Genomic DNA, 15088 nt, shown 5'->3' on the forward strand with positions numbered 1-15088 from the left:
AACATACTACACTTGAAACGTCTATAATTTGAATAAGAAATCGGTAACTACTACAGAAATCAATGATGGGGTATTTGAATTTCCGTTTGGCAGGTTGGAACCTTCTCGGCTTAATATAATGGAACATTCATGCGAAAGCTTGAATATTACATTGTTCACATTTTATTTGAGCACACACATACTTGAACTATTCGGCATTATTTTTCTAGCAATTCCCGCTTTCTTAAAGAATAGAATAGTTGCCACTGGTGAACAAAATGTAGAATCAATTGCTGGAAAGAATATACAAGACACATTCATTCCAGACAAAAAGATCTGCTTTTTGTACCATTAGATTGCCACGAGATAGGATATTTTACACCAATCGATAAATAAACAATCCTCACAATATTTACACCAAAATTATTATGCATGAAAAACTATACTACATTCAAACAGTAGAATCCGCAATCTCGAATTGACATTGCTTTCCACTATGAATAGCATTCTTGCAATCTTCCAAGAAAGAACATTGCAGGGAAAAATTGCTGAAAATATCGATAAATGCTGCAAAAAAAAGAAGAGACGAAAAAACACAACGATTATTAAGATCACATGCAAAAATACACTTTTCACTTGACACGCATGTTCTTCAAATGTGTTGACAGATGAGTCATGGCAACCACCTGAAATCAAAATGAACATGGACACGTCTGAAATAACAAGGGTTGCCTGAAACACTCCCGCGTCCTTCATGCAGAATACTTAAAAATCTCGGTGGCATTATTACACAATTGGGCATTACTCACATGACCAAAATTTCCCTTCAATAGAGTTCTGCAAATTAGAATCTGGTAAAATTAAGAGTACTCACCACCAAAATTTACCTTGGCAGCAAAATATACTGTGGCAACATAACGAGATGGAAATTGTAATCTACAATGCAATTAAGGCTATCAAAATAATTTCTTCATCATTATACAAACGATAGTAAGTTTATCATTTATATTACTCTCGCATTAAAAGAAAAAAATAAAACAATAATTATCACTTACGCAGCTTTAGGCAAATAAAAAAGTTGTGAATAATAAAATATATAGCATGCAAGCAAACATTTACCCGAATTAAATATCTCGATTCACGTTAATCGCGGAGGGATTCGCTCTTCATTTACTCTGCATTTGAATAAATATGCATTCACATTGATCATTAAGCGTTAAGTGCTTTATACGAAAATGAAATTAACACATCGTAGATTCGAAAAACGATTCCGTGTTGCGAAAACTTGTGTTAGGCCAAGATCTACGGAATACATTCACGCCAAAGATAGTGGATAAAGGAAATGGTAAATTTCATTGACACCTGCAAAAAGAAAGTAATGCGACACATGCTTGCTACATTTTGCATTTCCCGTGGATTTTCTCGATATTCCACAAGTACACTTGTAGAAATATTTACCAGATTAAAATTTCCAATGCTTGATACATATGATTTTTTTCCAATCATACTTCAGTCAACTTATGATTTATAAACATCACATCGATGACGAGGTATTTTACGAATGCAATCCCCGAGTTTTCAAATGTTAAAACGATTATCTTTTATCGTAAAATGTTTACCAGGCTTGTAGCAAGCATGTAGCACTGAAATCTACGTCTTCAGGGGACAACATATGATAAAACGTTTACGAAATGCCTCCGAGATTTCAACACCGCAAGAGTAATATCCCGAGGTTCTGACTATGCGAAACTGCGACCAACTGCAGAAGGACACAAAAGGCGGGTAGCTTAGTTCGTAACAGTCACTCGGCAGATAGGACGGAGAACGTGTCGCAGAATTACCACGCTATGAGATTTATCTGGCGATGAAGCGGAATGTGGTGAATGGGGGCGTTGAATAGGGCACGTAGCTCCTTACCTGATGACGAAGTTGACGCACACGACACTCGAGGGCCTTTGTCCCTTGCTGTCGTAGAGAACGGTGGCTTGCGTGAGGACCCAGGCGTAGCCGCCACCCTTTGCTAGAAAGCGGTAGCTGCTTGTTTCGCACTGCCCCTTGGAGAACACTGGAATGAGAGAGAGGAAGGGTAGACGTTCAAATTAGTTCAATTTTGAATACGAGTGCCGGTTTCAATGATTAATACATCTCATCTCAGCTCTTGAGCATGAGCGTAACTTTGAAGATGAAAGATGAAACTAGAGTAATCCGCCAGAAGGCTAGTTTATTAAAAATCCGAAACAGGGCAGATAAGAATAAGGAATTTCCATTGAAAATTGCAAACACACACGCACATACATACACAACCACATACAAACACATACGCATACATACATACACACACACGTATACATATATGTACACACATATACAAATGTATATTTATTTATAATAAGGCAGTAACACGTAAAAGGTCTCATCGCATTAATATCAAAAACTGAAAATACGAATGTGGCATTAAAATAGGGTTAACAACACATTCCATTTGGCTTTTGAGTGCATTTTTATGAATTTATATCAGCAGAAATCTATTTAGCAGAAGCCCGCATAACAAGTATTTCTATTTAAAAATGCCACGGTGTGTTTGTGAGACCTCTGAGAAAAGGTTTATAACGTACCTGATATATGTACTTGTACGTACAACCCATAATGGAAGGTCTTACAGGAAATAATTGAATAAAACATATTTACGGGCAGAAATGCGACACCAAACACACCTCCCGGATCTCGCACGGGTCAATACTTATAGTTTTTTTAGCCAATATTCTGCACTATTAATTCAGCCAATCGACGATCACACATCCGATGGAAACGTAATTTCGGTCTTAAATATTCGACTTTAAGGCAGTAAATGTACGTTGCCATTAAAAGGCCATTGCATACAATGCAAGTAATTGACGCCGCCTAATCCAACTTTTGGAGAAAAAAATTATTTAGAGAATTTTAAAGACCGTAGATAATTGCAATTCATTTTATAAATCCGGAAGTTACCTCGAAGAAAGTGGAATGATACTTATTTCATGTGTCAGAATGAAGTTCACTTTCGTCATATGAAGAAAACCCTGCCACTTCCCAAAAATCTGGCAATAGTTACTCAGACACCCTTAGGTGTTCCTAATAAGGCAGAGAAATAGAAATATCCATAGGCATACTTAAGCTTGAAACGAGAAATTTAATGAAAATCCAGAAAAGGATAATATTATAGCATACACAAAAGTAAATAAGTGTGCCTCACGCGAAAGAGAGTTTTGGTTATAGAACATCTTAAACTTATATGACTTTTATAGGATCATCAAGGCAATGTGGAGACTTCCTTCAGAGAAAGAAATGGATTTAAAGTAGAGGAGGCTTAAAGTACGAGAAAGGCTGAACGTAAATGCGGTACCAACATACTGCAAACACTGAACAGCGGAATGAAATTTTACCTCCACGCTACCTCAGGAAAAAATGTAAACTCTTCTTTCTTAGCAAAGAAACCGGATTTTAATAATAAAAAAGTAAAAAGATGAAAACGGACCGCAGGCATGGAAATGCATCCACGAAAAATGAAGAATGGATTCGGTCGACAATCCAGAAATCCAATTCTCTATCTGAGTTCCCTTAGGACGAGAATTATCCATATTCTGTTCACGTGAAAACCTCAGAGCAACACCACGAACATAAATTTCCGACTCCATGGTGCAATTCATTCCCCAAGTTACGTGTAAGTACGTTTCTGAAACATAGGAAGAAAGAATATTTTCAACATTTTACACAAGTCTCTAGCCCAAACAACCTACGTCGTGGCTCATATCTAATCTGGTTCCGTGACAGCTCAAGCTCATGCTAGGGATTCCCAGACACGATATTTTCAAATTTAATACTTGAACAAATTCTATCGGACAGCCCCTTCTCTGAACGTATCCGCGACCCTATCAATCCTCTGACACGCCCGGATACTTGTCTTTTCTACGTGATACATTACAGAGAGATACACATTCAAAATAGAAAGACTAAAGATAAGAAAACAAAGGGAAAAGGAGGAAAGGCAAGGGAAGGAAGATAATTAAACCCGCCTCGTAAAAACGGAAGCGGGAAGGAGTCCAGATCGGCCGTGGTGATATAAAAAAGGATGCAGACCACAGTAACGCAGCGCTTATCAAGAAAATGACTTTTCTCTCAGAAGAAAAACAAACTCCATAGCTGATCCGAAAGAAAACGTTTAATGACTCGAGATCGCAAAACATAACAATGATTCCCTAAAGCTATTGGACTAATGCACTTTTAAGCAGTGCTATTGTTGCTCAGATACATAAATGATATTTTCCTTCTCTGGCCTCATGGTACTTATTCCCTGAAAACGTACATGTCCGACCTCAATGCTTCGTCCTCTCTCTCCATCAATTCTACCGTTCACTATCCCCAAATCACCTTCCTGGATGTAAACGTATCATTAACATGCAAAAAATTCCCCACGTTTATATATATAAAACTGACCAACAAACAAACACTTGCATTATAACAGTTGCCATCCATAGCAAACCAAACGCTATATTCCTTATTACCTTTCCATAAGAGGGTAAAGAATCTGTAATCCCCCCTACTCCCTTAGTAAATTCCTCTCAAATCAACACCATTCCCTCCTCCGAGTTTATCCTGAATCCCTCCTAAACAAAATAATCCGAAGACATGCTAACACTCCCAAACCTTCCTCCACCGCAAAACCCCACACTCTTTCAATTTGTACCACATACTTCCCTATCCTAGAGTCTCTGAGATAAATCCTCAAAAACCATAATTCCACCACCAACGTTTATCCTAAATGCCCCTCCGTTACTTTCAAACGCCTCGCCAACTTATCAGATCTCCTCAAATCAACCAATCCACTACTTAAACCCCTACCCAGTCCCAAAACCACTCGCATTCCCAGCAATAAACTTAGATGCAAAACGCCCTATGTACCTCTAGCAATTTAGTTTACCTTCTAAAGTGCCAAGTTTGCCCTGCCTTTTATATTGGGCAGTGTATCACATTCCTAAATATTAGAATCAATAACCACCAGGCCACATACAAAAGAAATCTTCCCTAGCTATGAGAACTATTGACGACCACACTCCGACATACACACAAACACAGGTAGAGCAGCGACAACACACAGTATAAATTAGAGACACTATTAAAGATCAAAATGCAGGCATTTAAAAAAGGACACTCATTAATATTTCGGCCGTCAGACCGCCTTCGCTAAACGAAGACTATTCTTCTTTGTTCCACGGAGGCCTGGCCGCAGAAACGTTAAAATACACGTGAAGTGTCCTTTTTATCCGTGTCTATATTTTAATAGCTTTGACTATTCAGAAATAATTTTCTTCTGTTTTTATAACCTACATATGATAGTTATGAAACCTAGCGTGTTTAACCAACGTGCGTAGGTTATAAAAGCGGAGTCATAGATATTCTGATATCCTTAGCAACTTCATTACTGTTTTTCTTTAACAAACAATATTGAATTAATGTTTCGATCGCCGTTACCCATCGTGACTTGGATGATATATGGCGCGATAAATTACAAAAACCACGTACAATTTATGAACAAATCCAGATTTTCTGAGGATATTTTTCCTGATCGAGCAAACTAGCCGACCCTTCCAGATTATGGACGAGTTCACGATGCCCTGATGCAGACAGGTTCGCTCTCACATTTTGAAAAGTTGAACCAGCAGCGAACGCACAACAGAACGAAGTGAAAACGGAGTCTGCTGTGTCTGGTTGTCACTCGCAACCGCCAAGTTTTCCCTTCCCATTGTGTCTCCCGGAATCCGAGTGACATCTAAAGTGGATATAACGCCACGGGCATTCCATTTTCCCGATGGTGGCCTCTCTGGGCATCTACTTCTCCCTTGGTGTTAATAGGACAGGGGCAAGCGTGAAATCAATTCACTCCGGGGAGGAGACTTGATTAGGCGAACGGCTCTGGCGTAATGGGGTAATCAATCCGGAAGCGGGTACAGACACCACGCACGTTGCAACACTTCTGAAGCCATATTTCAGTTGTGGTTGTAGAGAGCACTTCGCAAAATTTGTAAATCCTAGGACAAGAATAAAAACGAGTGTGCAAATATGCGTCATCGGCTAATGAACCCTTGGAACGTGTTTCCTGCATTTCTGTACACGCAAGGGGGTTCAATTTCCGCCAATATCATGAAATAAAAGCGACAAAATACATTTTTAGAGCTATTTCATTGAGAGTGCAATCTAACTACTAGCGCAAATGCTTTGAATTAGATATCTATTCACGTACTCGCCCTTTTGCAGTTGGTAATTTGCAGCAAAATAAATGTCGCTATGCGCGATACAAGTCTTTATAGCACAACACTTGAAAAATGTGTACCAATTATTACGACGGGGTTCCAGCAAACGTACGAAATAAACACGAAAAGATACAACGAAATTACTTATGATGTTAGTGTTTTAGTCAAAGATGTACAACACATATTTATGTATCCAATATCTTAAATGCATGTATGTTAACAATTACATAAATAATACGATAAAAATCCTAAATTACTGAATCATTTTCCACATGCACAACGCCTCTTGCAAGTTTTGAAAACAACAAAACATCACAGGGAAAACATCAAACGCATTAGACAAGAGGCCCTTGTCCTGGCAATACAGTTTTCTTCAAAACTTAACCTTACCACCGTAAACCACAACAACAAATCAATGTTGACTCAATTTCTGTACAAATGCAACGCAATGACACGCAGGTGTTAGCTTCAAGCAAACAATTGGGTGACACAAGTTGCAAAAAAAATACGAAATAAAGGGAATCTTTCACATAAAGTTCATTGTGATAATGTCTTAATAAATGTCATGTGTATATTATTACTCTAATATTAGTGCATCTGATTTATAAACAAACAGAATAGGATAACGTAGAAAGACTAGAAACAATTTCATCCGACTGTATTCCAGTGCAAACAGGTTAAATCAAGATGAAATTATTATATGGGAACGATACATTTTCCGATTATTCCCAATCCCAGGTGGAGTTCTCATTTACTGGAAGATATACAGGGTGGCGCAATAAAATTTTAACGAGAGAAACGGGAAGAGCTAGAGCATAAGTGAGGCGGTGCACAGAGCAGCCAACGGATCCATTTGGAAAAGAAATAATGGGTTTTGCGGTGCTCTCCTTAAGATGAGGGAGAAGTTCCATATGGCTCAGGGGGGGCGAGTGGATGCTGGGAGAGAGGGAGGGGAAGACGAAATGGAGGCACACTTTAAGAGCGTCTCTCTTTACCATCACACATTTCTGGGGATCGCCCGTATCTCCGGCGGACTTAATCGGCTCAAAACGATTCAAAAAGAAAAGCTCCTGCCAGAGACTAGGCGTCACTCAACACGATTGATGAATTTTCACACCCCGAGGGAAACAAACGATCAAAGAAATCATCGTCGACCAGTCTCATTCTTTCTTGGAAAATAATGCGACTGATGGGTGGAACTGCTCAAGATATGAAAAATATACTTTTAATGGGCGCGTGACAGTTCAAGGGAGGGAATTTATGTGATGACGAAAAAAAAAACAAAAATCCTCGCTCACGGATTGGAAGCAACTTTGTAAAAGGAACCCTTCCAAAAACGTTCTCGGCTGTCATGGAATCATCACAACAACGCTGTGGAAAAAGTGGACGACTACATACAAGAGAAATTATCATTATATTAAGAAGAGGTAACCGATGTTTCAACTTTCTCATTAAATTATTTTGTCAGAAACAATAAGGAGTGTTTAAAACTTGACGACGCCTCGTAAACCTCAAATATAACTCCTACCACGGTGCAAGGACAGAATTCAATTCTATAATTAAAAAAGAAATTTCCCATTATTAACTACAGACGTAATACTACCTTGATCTAAAATTTCCCGGAATTTATTCAGAAAATTAAAAATACAAGTTTATTCATCTAAATCTATATTGTCCCCTTCAAAGTAATCCCCATCGACTGCAACACACTTATGCCAGCGCTTGATCCAATCCTCGAAACATTTTTTATATTCGGTTTTCGGTATGTCCATCAGTGCTTCCTGCGATTTTTCCATTACTTCCTCTCGGCTGCTAAAACGCGTTCCCCGTAATGGTTTTTTAACTCGATTGAACAGAAAGAAGTCACAGGGAGCCAAATCAGGTGAATTCGGTGGCTGTTGGATGGTATTTGTTGCATTTTTCGTCAAAAAATTACGAATAATGATAGCACTGTGCGACGGTGCGTTATCATGGTGCAAAATCCACGAGTTTTCTGCCCACATTTCTGGTCTCTTTCGGCGAATTGCTTCACGCAAACGTCTCATAACGCCCAAATAATACTCTTTGTTTACTGTCTGGCCTTCTGGCAAAAATTCATGATGCACTACACCGTTGTAATCCATGAAAACCGTCAGCATTGCCTTCTTTTTTGACTGAAAACGACGTGGTTTTTTTGGTCTCGGCTCATTTGGTGAACGCCATTCACTTGCCTGATGTCTGGATTGCGTGTCGTACTCATAAACCCACGTCTCGTCTCCAGTAATGATCCTTTTGATGAATGTGGGATCGGATTCAGCCTCGCAAATCATGTCTTTTGCGACGTCAACACGGTCTCTTTTTTGCATGAAATTGAGGTCTTTTGGCACCAACTTTGCTGCTACACGACGGAAACCCAAATCATTAACCACAATGTCTTGGGCGGATCCATAGGCAATGTTCAAGTCCTCCGCTATTTCTCTGATGGTTAATTTGCGGTTATTGACCAACATTTCTTTTACTTTATCCATTTTTTCACCGACTTTCGATGTCGATGGTCTGCCACTGCGTTCATCATCTTCGATTGACTCACGACCACTTCTGAACCGCTCGTGCCACTGGTAAACGACCGTTTTTTTTAGAGAATCGTTGCCGAAACACTTTTCCAACATTTCCAACGTCCGTGCGCCACTAAATCCGTTTTTTACGCAAAATTTAATACAAGTTCGTTGTTGCAAATTTAAATCCATTTCTGAAATTGTAAAAAATCGCCAACACACACAGAGATAGATGTACTCTTGGCTACGTAACTTTTGCAAATGTCAAGTTATGACACTAAGATTTAAAGGGAATATCAACAACAGATGTACCAATTTAACAAAAAAAACAGAACTCAAATCGGAACGATGGGAGCGCCACACGGTGGTTATTCCGGGAAATTTTTGATCAAGGTAGTATTCCTCTCTTAATTGTTACTTTAAATAAAGGGACGAACAGCGAGTGGTCTTTCTTTTCGAGAAGAACAAAAAAAAATTACATCCGGTTGAGGTGAAAGGGTACCACGACGGTACTTAGTATGAGACATTTCAATATCCTACAGTATAAGAAACTGTTCCCATTGTGCATTCAAAAGTGGCAAACGCTGCTCACTGCAAAATAAGGGAGTGTGCGAATATTCCTGGAGCAGGACCTTACAGCTTTCGAGCGGAATTAGATATGGCAGTAGCGAAATGATTAATGAAAAGGGATCCCTTAACTTTATCTCAGCACAATAATACTCAAACACTACACAAATATTATATAAAAGATTAACTAAAAACAAAACGACTTCTTTAGTATCAATAAAAATACGCACTTTGCAAAATAACATTCAATCAATAAAGCATCATCATGAAAAGGCCTCGAGGCTGTTGAAACAAGTAATGGTCCATCCAGTGTGCCAACCTAGGCAAACGTCAGGTATGCTTCTCCTTAATAATCCATCGTCGAAGAATTAGTGCGAGAGGGATTTTATCGGGAAAATCCAGAGCGACAGAGTTTGGAGTGGCGCTCCGAGTTCAGGGGATCGTGACGGATCGCATGTATCCACGCCGGCCATTCCCAAGAGCGTCGTTATCCGGATGCCACTTCACATTAATTGCCCTGGAAACACACTGAACAGATTCCTCCTTAATGACTTGACCAACATCGCATTATCCATTTTCGGATATCCTTAGCATCAAGTACTGATACCCATAGCAACGAAGTGGTCAAAAGGAATCCATGAACAATATTCGAGCGAAAAATAAGGAGAGCAGGTAGTTGTTTTATCATAATATTCGAAGTCTAGTTATTTCTGAAAAGAAAACTATGGGCCTTACCGTACATATTTATAGGAACGATAGGTTTACAAAAACAATCGTGAAGGTGGATTTTATGAGGGATACTTAGGAATGTGCGGGGCATGAAGCTGGAAACGGTAGCCAAACAAGCTAAGTTACACGATAACATCAAGTTGGGTGCATATTAGAAAAGTGAACTGAGCTCAGTACGATAGTTGCTCCTATTGTTAAAACGATACATTTAGCGAAATAATAATTTGGTCTCAAATAAAAATCGTATGGCTAAATATCAAAACCGTTTTTTTCCAAACCAAACGAAGGATCCAAAAAGACCAAATGCGCCATGATGGGCAAATAGTAAAATTATCAAAATATTTATCCATTACAATGAAGTTATCCATGACGCGTAAATGGTTAATTTAACAAAGTGGCTTAATATCACGGAAAAAAATTTAAACAAATTAATTCTTTTATAAATATTTAAAATTGTGTTGATTTTGCGTCAGGGTTTGAACGGCTACGAGACTACATATCAAGATGCAGACGTGTAATATTGAAACAACCATTTCTTGCGGTGCGCACACGGTGAGGCATCATTTATCTAATAAGGAGAAGACAAGGAACTCGTATTTTTTTCCAAAAAACACTGAACGAGAATGTCTGGGTAAATTTGAACCAATGAACTCCGATTAACAGCCGCAATTTGTCTAATGAAAAGAGATTCGCGTGATAAATCGCGACCGTCGGCATAATGAGTGGGCGCAATTTATTTCGGGAACAACAACGAGAACAAGTCATCAATATGGCCATACCAATAGCATTCAGAACGATAATGCAACATAAATAACAAGCTGCAAATTAGCAACTACATAAACACTACAACTTAACGATACTTGAACAAAAAACAGGTTATGAGGAAATTATCCATACAAATTAATAAAATTGTACCCGTTTCGATTATCTCCACATGACTATACCTCATTCACTGAAAGTTCGATCATGTGAAAAGAGGATGCACTCATTTATTTACTTAATAATATGCTCGTATCTGCAAGTTAATAATAACCGAACTTTCAGCTTGAGGCAGGTCTGTCTTCGTTGAAAACATCGTAAATCTCAGGTGAGGAAAACACCATTATATTGAAAGCTATTTAGAACTATTGAGTTAAATGAAAATAGGATATAATGCCATCGAAGAAGAATAACCCATATTATTGCAATATACTCTGTGGCTGTCGTTAATTTCGAAGAAGCCTCAGCACTTGGTGCCAGTATCGAAATAACGGCTATGAAAGGAGCACGCAAATTTATGCGTTAAAGTCTTAGACCTGGTTACCATATCCCATTCCGATCCATGTCCACTTAAAAGTTCAATATTTTAGACTCAACAAATACATGACTCCAATGTGATAACATTCTTTCACATCCCGTAACTAATCTCCAAATTTTTTAAGGCTTATCATACGAACAAGTCTTTAATGCTGCCCGTTACAGCCGAAAATTGACCATTACATATGTCCAGAGTCGAGCCAGGATGGAAGAATTGACTACCCCGTCGGTCCTTGCCCCAGAGGGGCAAAGGTCATCACCCTTCGCAAGGGTCGGGATGCAGCGAAAGAGGTTCTTTTGTGGCAGGGGCGTGGAACTTGAGAAGCAAAAGTGTGACAGGAGAGGGGCATGGCGGGGCGGTGAGGTAACTGCGCGTAGGTGGGGGAAATCAAGGGAAGGGAGAAATGCAGGGGAGGGGGACAAAAGGAGGGGAAGTAGGTCGGTGGGGGAGGAGCTCGAATGGTTCCTCGCGTCCCGCGCGCCCTCGTAATAGACCGAAGGCGTGCTCTTAAATTCCTTCAAGTGCTGACAGCGCTCTCGGAAATAAATCACACATTTTTAAAATGGCAGCTCGAGGAGTTCTTTATTAACTCGCCCAGCCGAGGAAGGCTTCTTCTCTTTGCTTTTCCTCCTGGTCCGCATCCTAGAGGCATCGCCGAGCACGGCACATGCGCGAGTGAAACGGGAAATTAAAGAAGACATAAAACGTAAACAAAATCGCAGAGTAAACACGGAGGAAATTGAAAGTCAAATTTCACTGAAAAGTTTGACGGGAAGGAGAGAACAAACGGAAGGAGACTATGGTGAAGCTGGTAGGAAAGGTCGCTAAGCCGGTGTACTAATTGACTGAACTATAGAAGTACCATCGCTTCCAAAAGTCAGTACGCATTTACCTGCGAGATGAAAATTGGGGAAAGATTAAAATATTCGTTATGGTGTCACTTGGACTGTGATAGTTAACCGTCGCTTCTAGAGAGGTCGGAGTGCTTGCCAACCATTTGATGCCAATATAACGAACGGTTTTACCACGGCAAATTCTCGGCGCGCATCTGAGAGAGAACAAAATTTTGGAAGTGAGTACATAGAACGAGAACGTTTCAAATAGCATTCTTAAAAAATATAGTTTTTCTATTTTATGGACGCAATTCATATATTTTTGCTATAGAAATTTCAGACAAGTGAAAACGTTTTTTGATTTGGAATAAGGCGCCTCCGCAATCCTTTGCAGTTTACACTACGAGAAATAAACATATCTCATTTTGACGAGCGAACATCTCGTGAGACGAGGGCACGGGTACAATTCCCGAACAGCGCCAACACTTTTAAGTAAAACGAAATGATTTTAGGCTAGACATTCTTGAGCAATTTGAAACATCCTGCCGCAAGAATTTTAACGCGGTTAACAAAAATCTCTCCCCCAAACGTACAAGGAATGTGACCTTAGATCTGCATTTCAACCATCTTGTTTCCAACTCTCATTCTCTTAAAATCCGACAATAAAATACATTCCGTAATTTTTAACGTTGCCATTTTCATGGCACCCCGTGATCACGTTTGGGTAGATGAAAACGATATTGCTAATAATTAATATCCTGCGGAAATTGAAAGACCATATTAGGCTTCTTTCGCATCAATCAAACAGGTACCAGTTCACAACTTTAAGTTAGAAACTTCCGATTATGTAAGTACCGCAGATAAGAATCAACGCCACAGTCTCTAAGTGACATAACGTCCATGGACCGCTGGAAAAACCAAATGTATTGGGCAAACTTTAAGACATAATGGATTTATTAGAGGTATAATAGAGAGAGAATCAAATGAGAAGATTCTTCGAGAAAGGTCAAGGAACAAATCTACAGACCAAGTAAAGGGGGAAGTAAGATGGAAGAGTTATCAGAGCATACTGGAGTTAGCAATCTTATTATTAAGCCTACAGTCTAAAAAGCAGGATTTTTTTAATAGATCCACTTCGTAAGCATAGTTACATTTCTTATCCCCACCCACGCGCCACAAAATGAACATTCTAAAACTTGAAATACAACAATCATTCTTCAAATCGATATATTACCCTCCTTGCCATCATTTCATCCATTTAACCGATACTTTTCCTGTCTCCACCTCTCTTAACCATTATCCCCCCCTCTATCACATTCTTCAACGTTTCATTGCAAAGAAATACACCTGAATCTACTTATTCTGGGTCATTTTCATTTCTCCCAACAAACTTCTCTCCTATCCTACAATACCTAGAACTTCATAGTTTGTTTTCCTATCCACCCACAGCAGTTTTTCCAATCCTTTACACGACCAAAATTCAAATAATCCCAATCCAAGCTTATTTTCTTGACCCGAGTTGTACTATACTACGCTCCATATTAATGTTTTCAATAGTATTTCCTTTACATCTTCATTTATGGGCCTGGGCTTCTCTTATTCACCTTTTGAAAACGGGAAGTTATCAATGGAAAGGGAAAAGTGGAGAGTTGCATCTCACCATAATTTGTTTGAAAATTTACTAAATAATATACGAGTGAGAAGACTATACATTACTAAGATGCACTCTCTGCAGCGAGTTTTCTTAGTTGTCTGAAGACTATAGTATATGGGCAACAAGAGAACATTGCCTTTACTTACTCCATTTGGCAGGCCTACTCGTAGCCAGTTCCTTCTTTGTATCCGACTTTCGGTGCATGTCTAAAAACCGCACTTGTCGTCTAACCTTTTTTTTAGCATTTTTATCTGTTATTTGAGTTATTTTCCTACCTCTACTTCGGCCTACATTGACCAATATTGGAAATGCAAATATTCCACATGCCAGCAAATAATCCCTTAGCCTGCAGTGTCCAATCTAAATCACATTCATTTTCCTGACCATTTCTATCACATCATTTTCTTTTCCTGCTCCACTTAATACCTTCTTGTTCCTCACTATCATCTTTCCTTTTCACTGTTTCTATTCCACTCGATATTCACATTTCTAAGGTTTCTTATCACTTTTCATCTCCCTTTAAGAGTCTCCGCTCTATACAGTTCCACAACGCAAATAAAGCACTTGGCTATTCTTACGGTCAAACCTTTACTTAAAGGTTCACCTAAAATCTTCCCTTTCCTTTGGAACGCTTCTTTCGTCATATAAGAACTAATACTGATCTCTTGAGGTTCAAGGCACATCATCCATTTTCACACTACCCATATACTTAACCCGCGTTACACATTCATCCTTAAATCACCTCGTAAAATGAAAGAAACAGTGAAACGTAATGATAATCACAGCTCCCGTCGTTCGATTTGAATTCGACGAAAGGATCCTATTTCAATCTCCTTCCCTCATTATCAAACTTAAATAAAATATACCATGCCAACAAATACACGGTCACTAACAAAAAGATGACTTCCATTACATGCTAACGCAGAAGTATGTACACAGCATTCCTCTCAAAATTTCCATTCGCGTTGAACACTTAACGTATTTGAATTTCAAAACGCCTCCCCGGAGTCCACAGCTGATGGGTCAAACGATATGTCCTCGTTTTTGTTATTTTCACTCTGTTAGTAAGATTTACGCGAACATCCTGGTGCTGGCGGCGATAATAATTTGAGTATCCGAAACATGTTGCCTTAAATCAGGTTGGTCATGGCAACCCTTTATACCAACCAGCTTCTTCAAAAACACACTAAAAACTACTTATTGAATGT

The 15088-nt window shown here is 39.1% G+C and overlaps 1 protein-coding gene across 2 annotated transcripts in view; it reads right to left on the minus strand.

Annotated features, from left to right (window-relative positions):
- The window catches only part of LOC139698975 (protein similar-like), a 581257-nt gene that overhangs the window by 171115 nt on the left and 395054 nt on the right, over window positions 1-15088 (minus strand). For both annotated transcript variants that reach the window (XM_071597969.1, XM_071597968.1), the window contains exon 7: window positions 1897-2044. In XM_071597969.1, the coding sequence (XP_071454070.1) occupies window positions 1897-2044 (148 nt within the window). The remainder of the gene's footprint in view (window positions 1-1896; window positions 2045-15088) is intronic.

Source organism: Hetaerina americana, unplaced genomic scaffold, assembly GCF_022747635.1.
Source record: "Hetaerina americana unplaced genomic scaffold, ioHetAmer1.1.p SCAF_9, whole genome shotgun sequence".
NCBI lineage: Eukaryota > Metazoa > Arthropoda > Insecta > Odonata > Calopterygidae > Hetaerina > Hetaerina americana.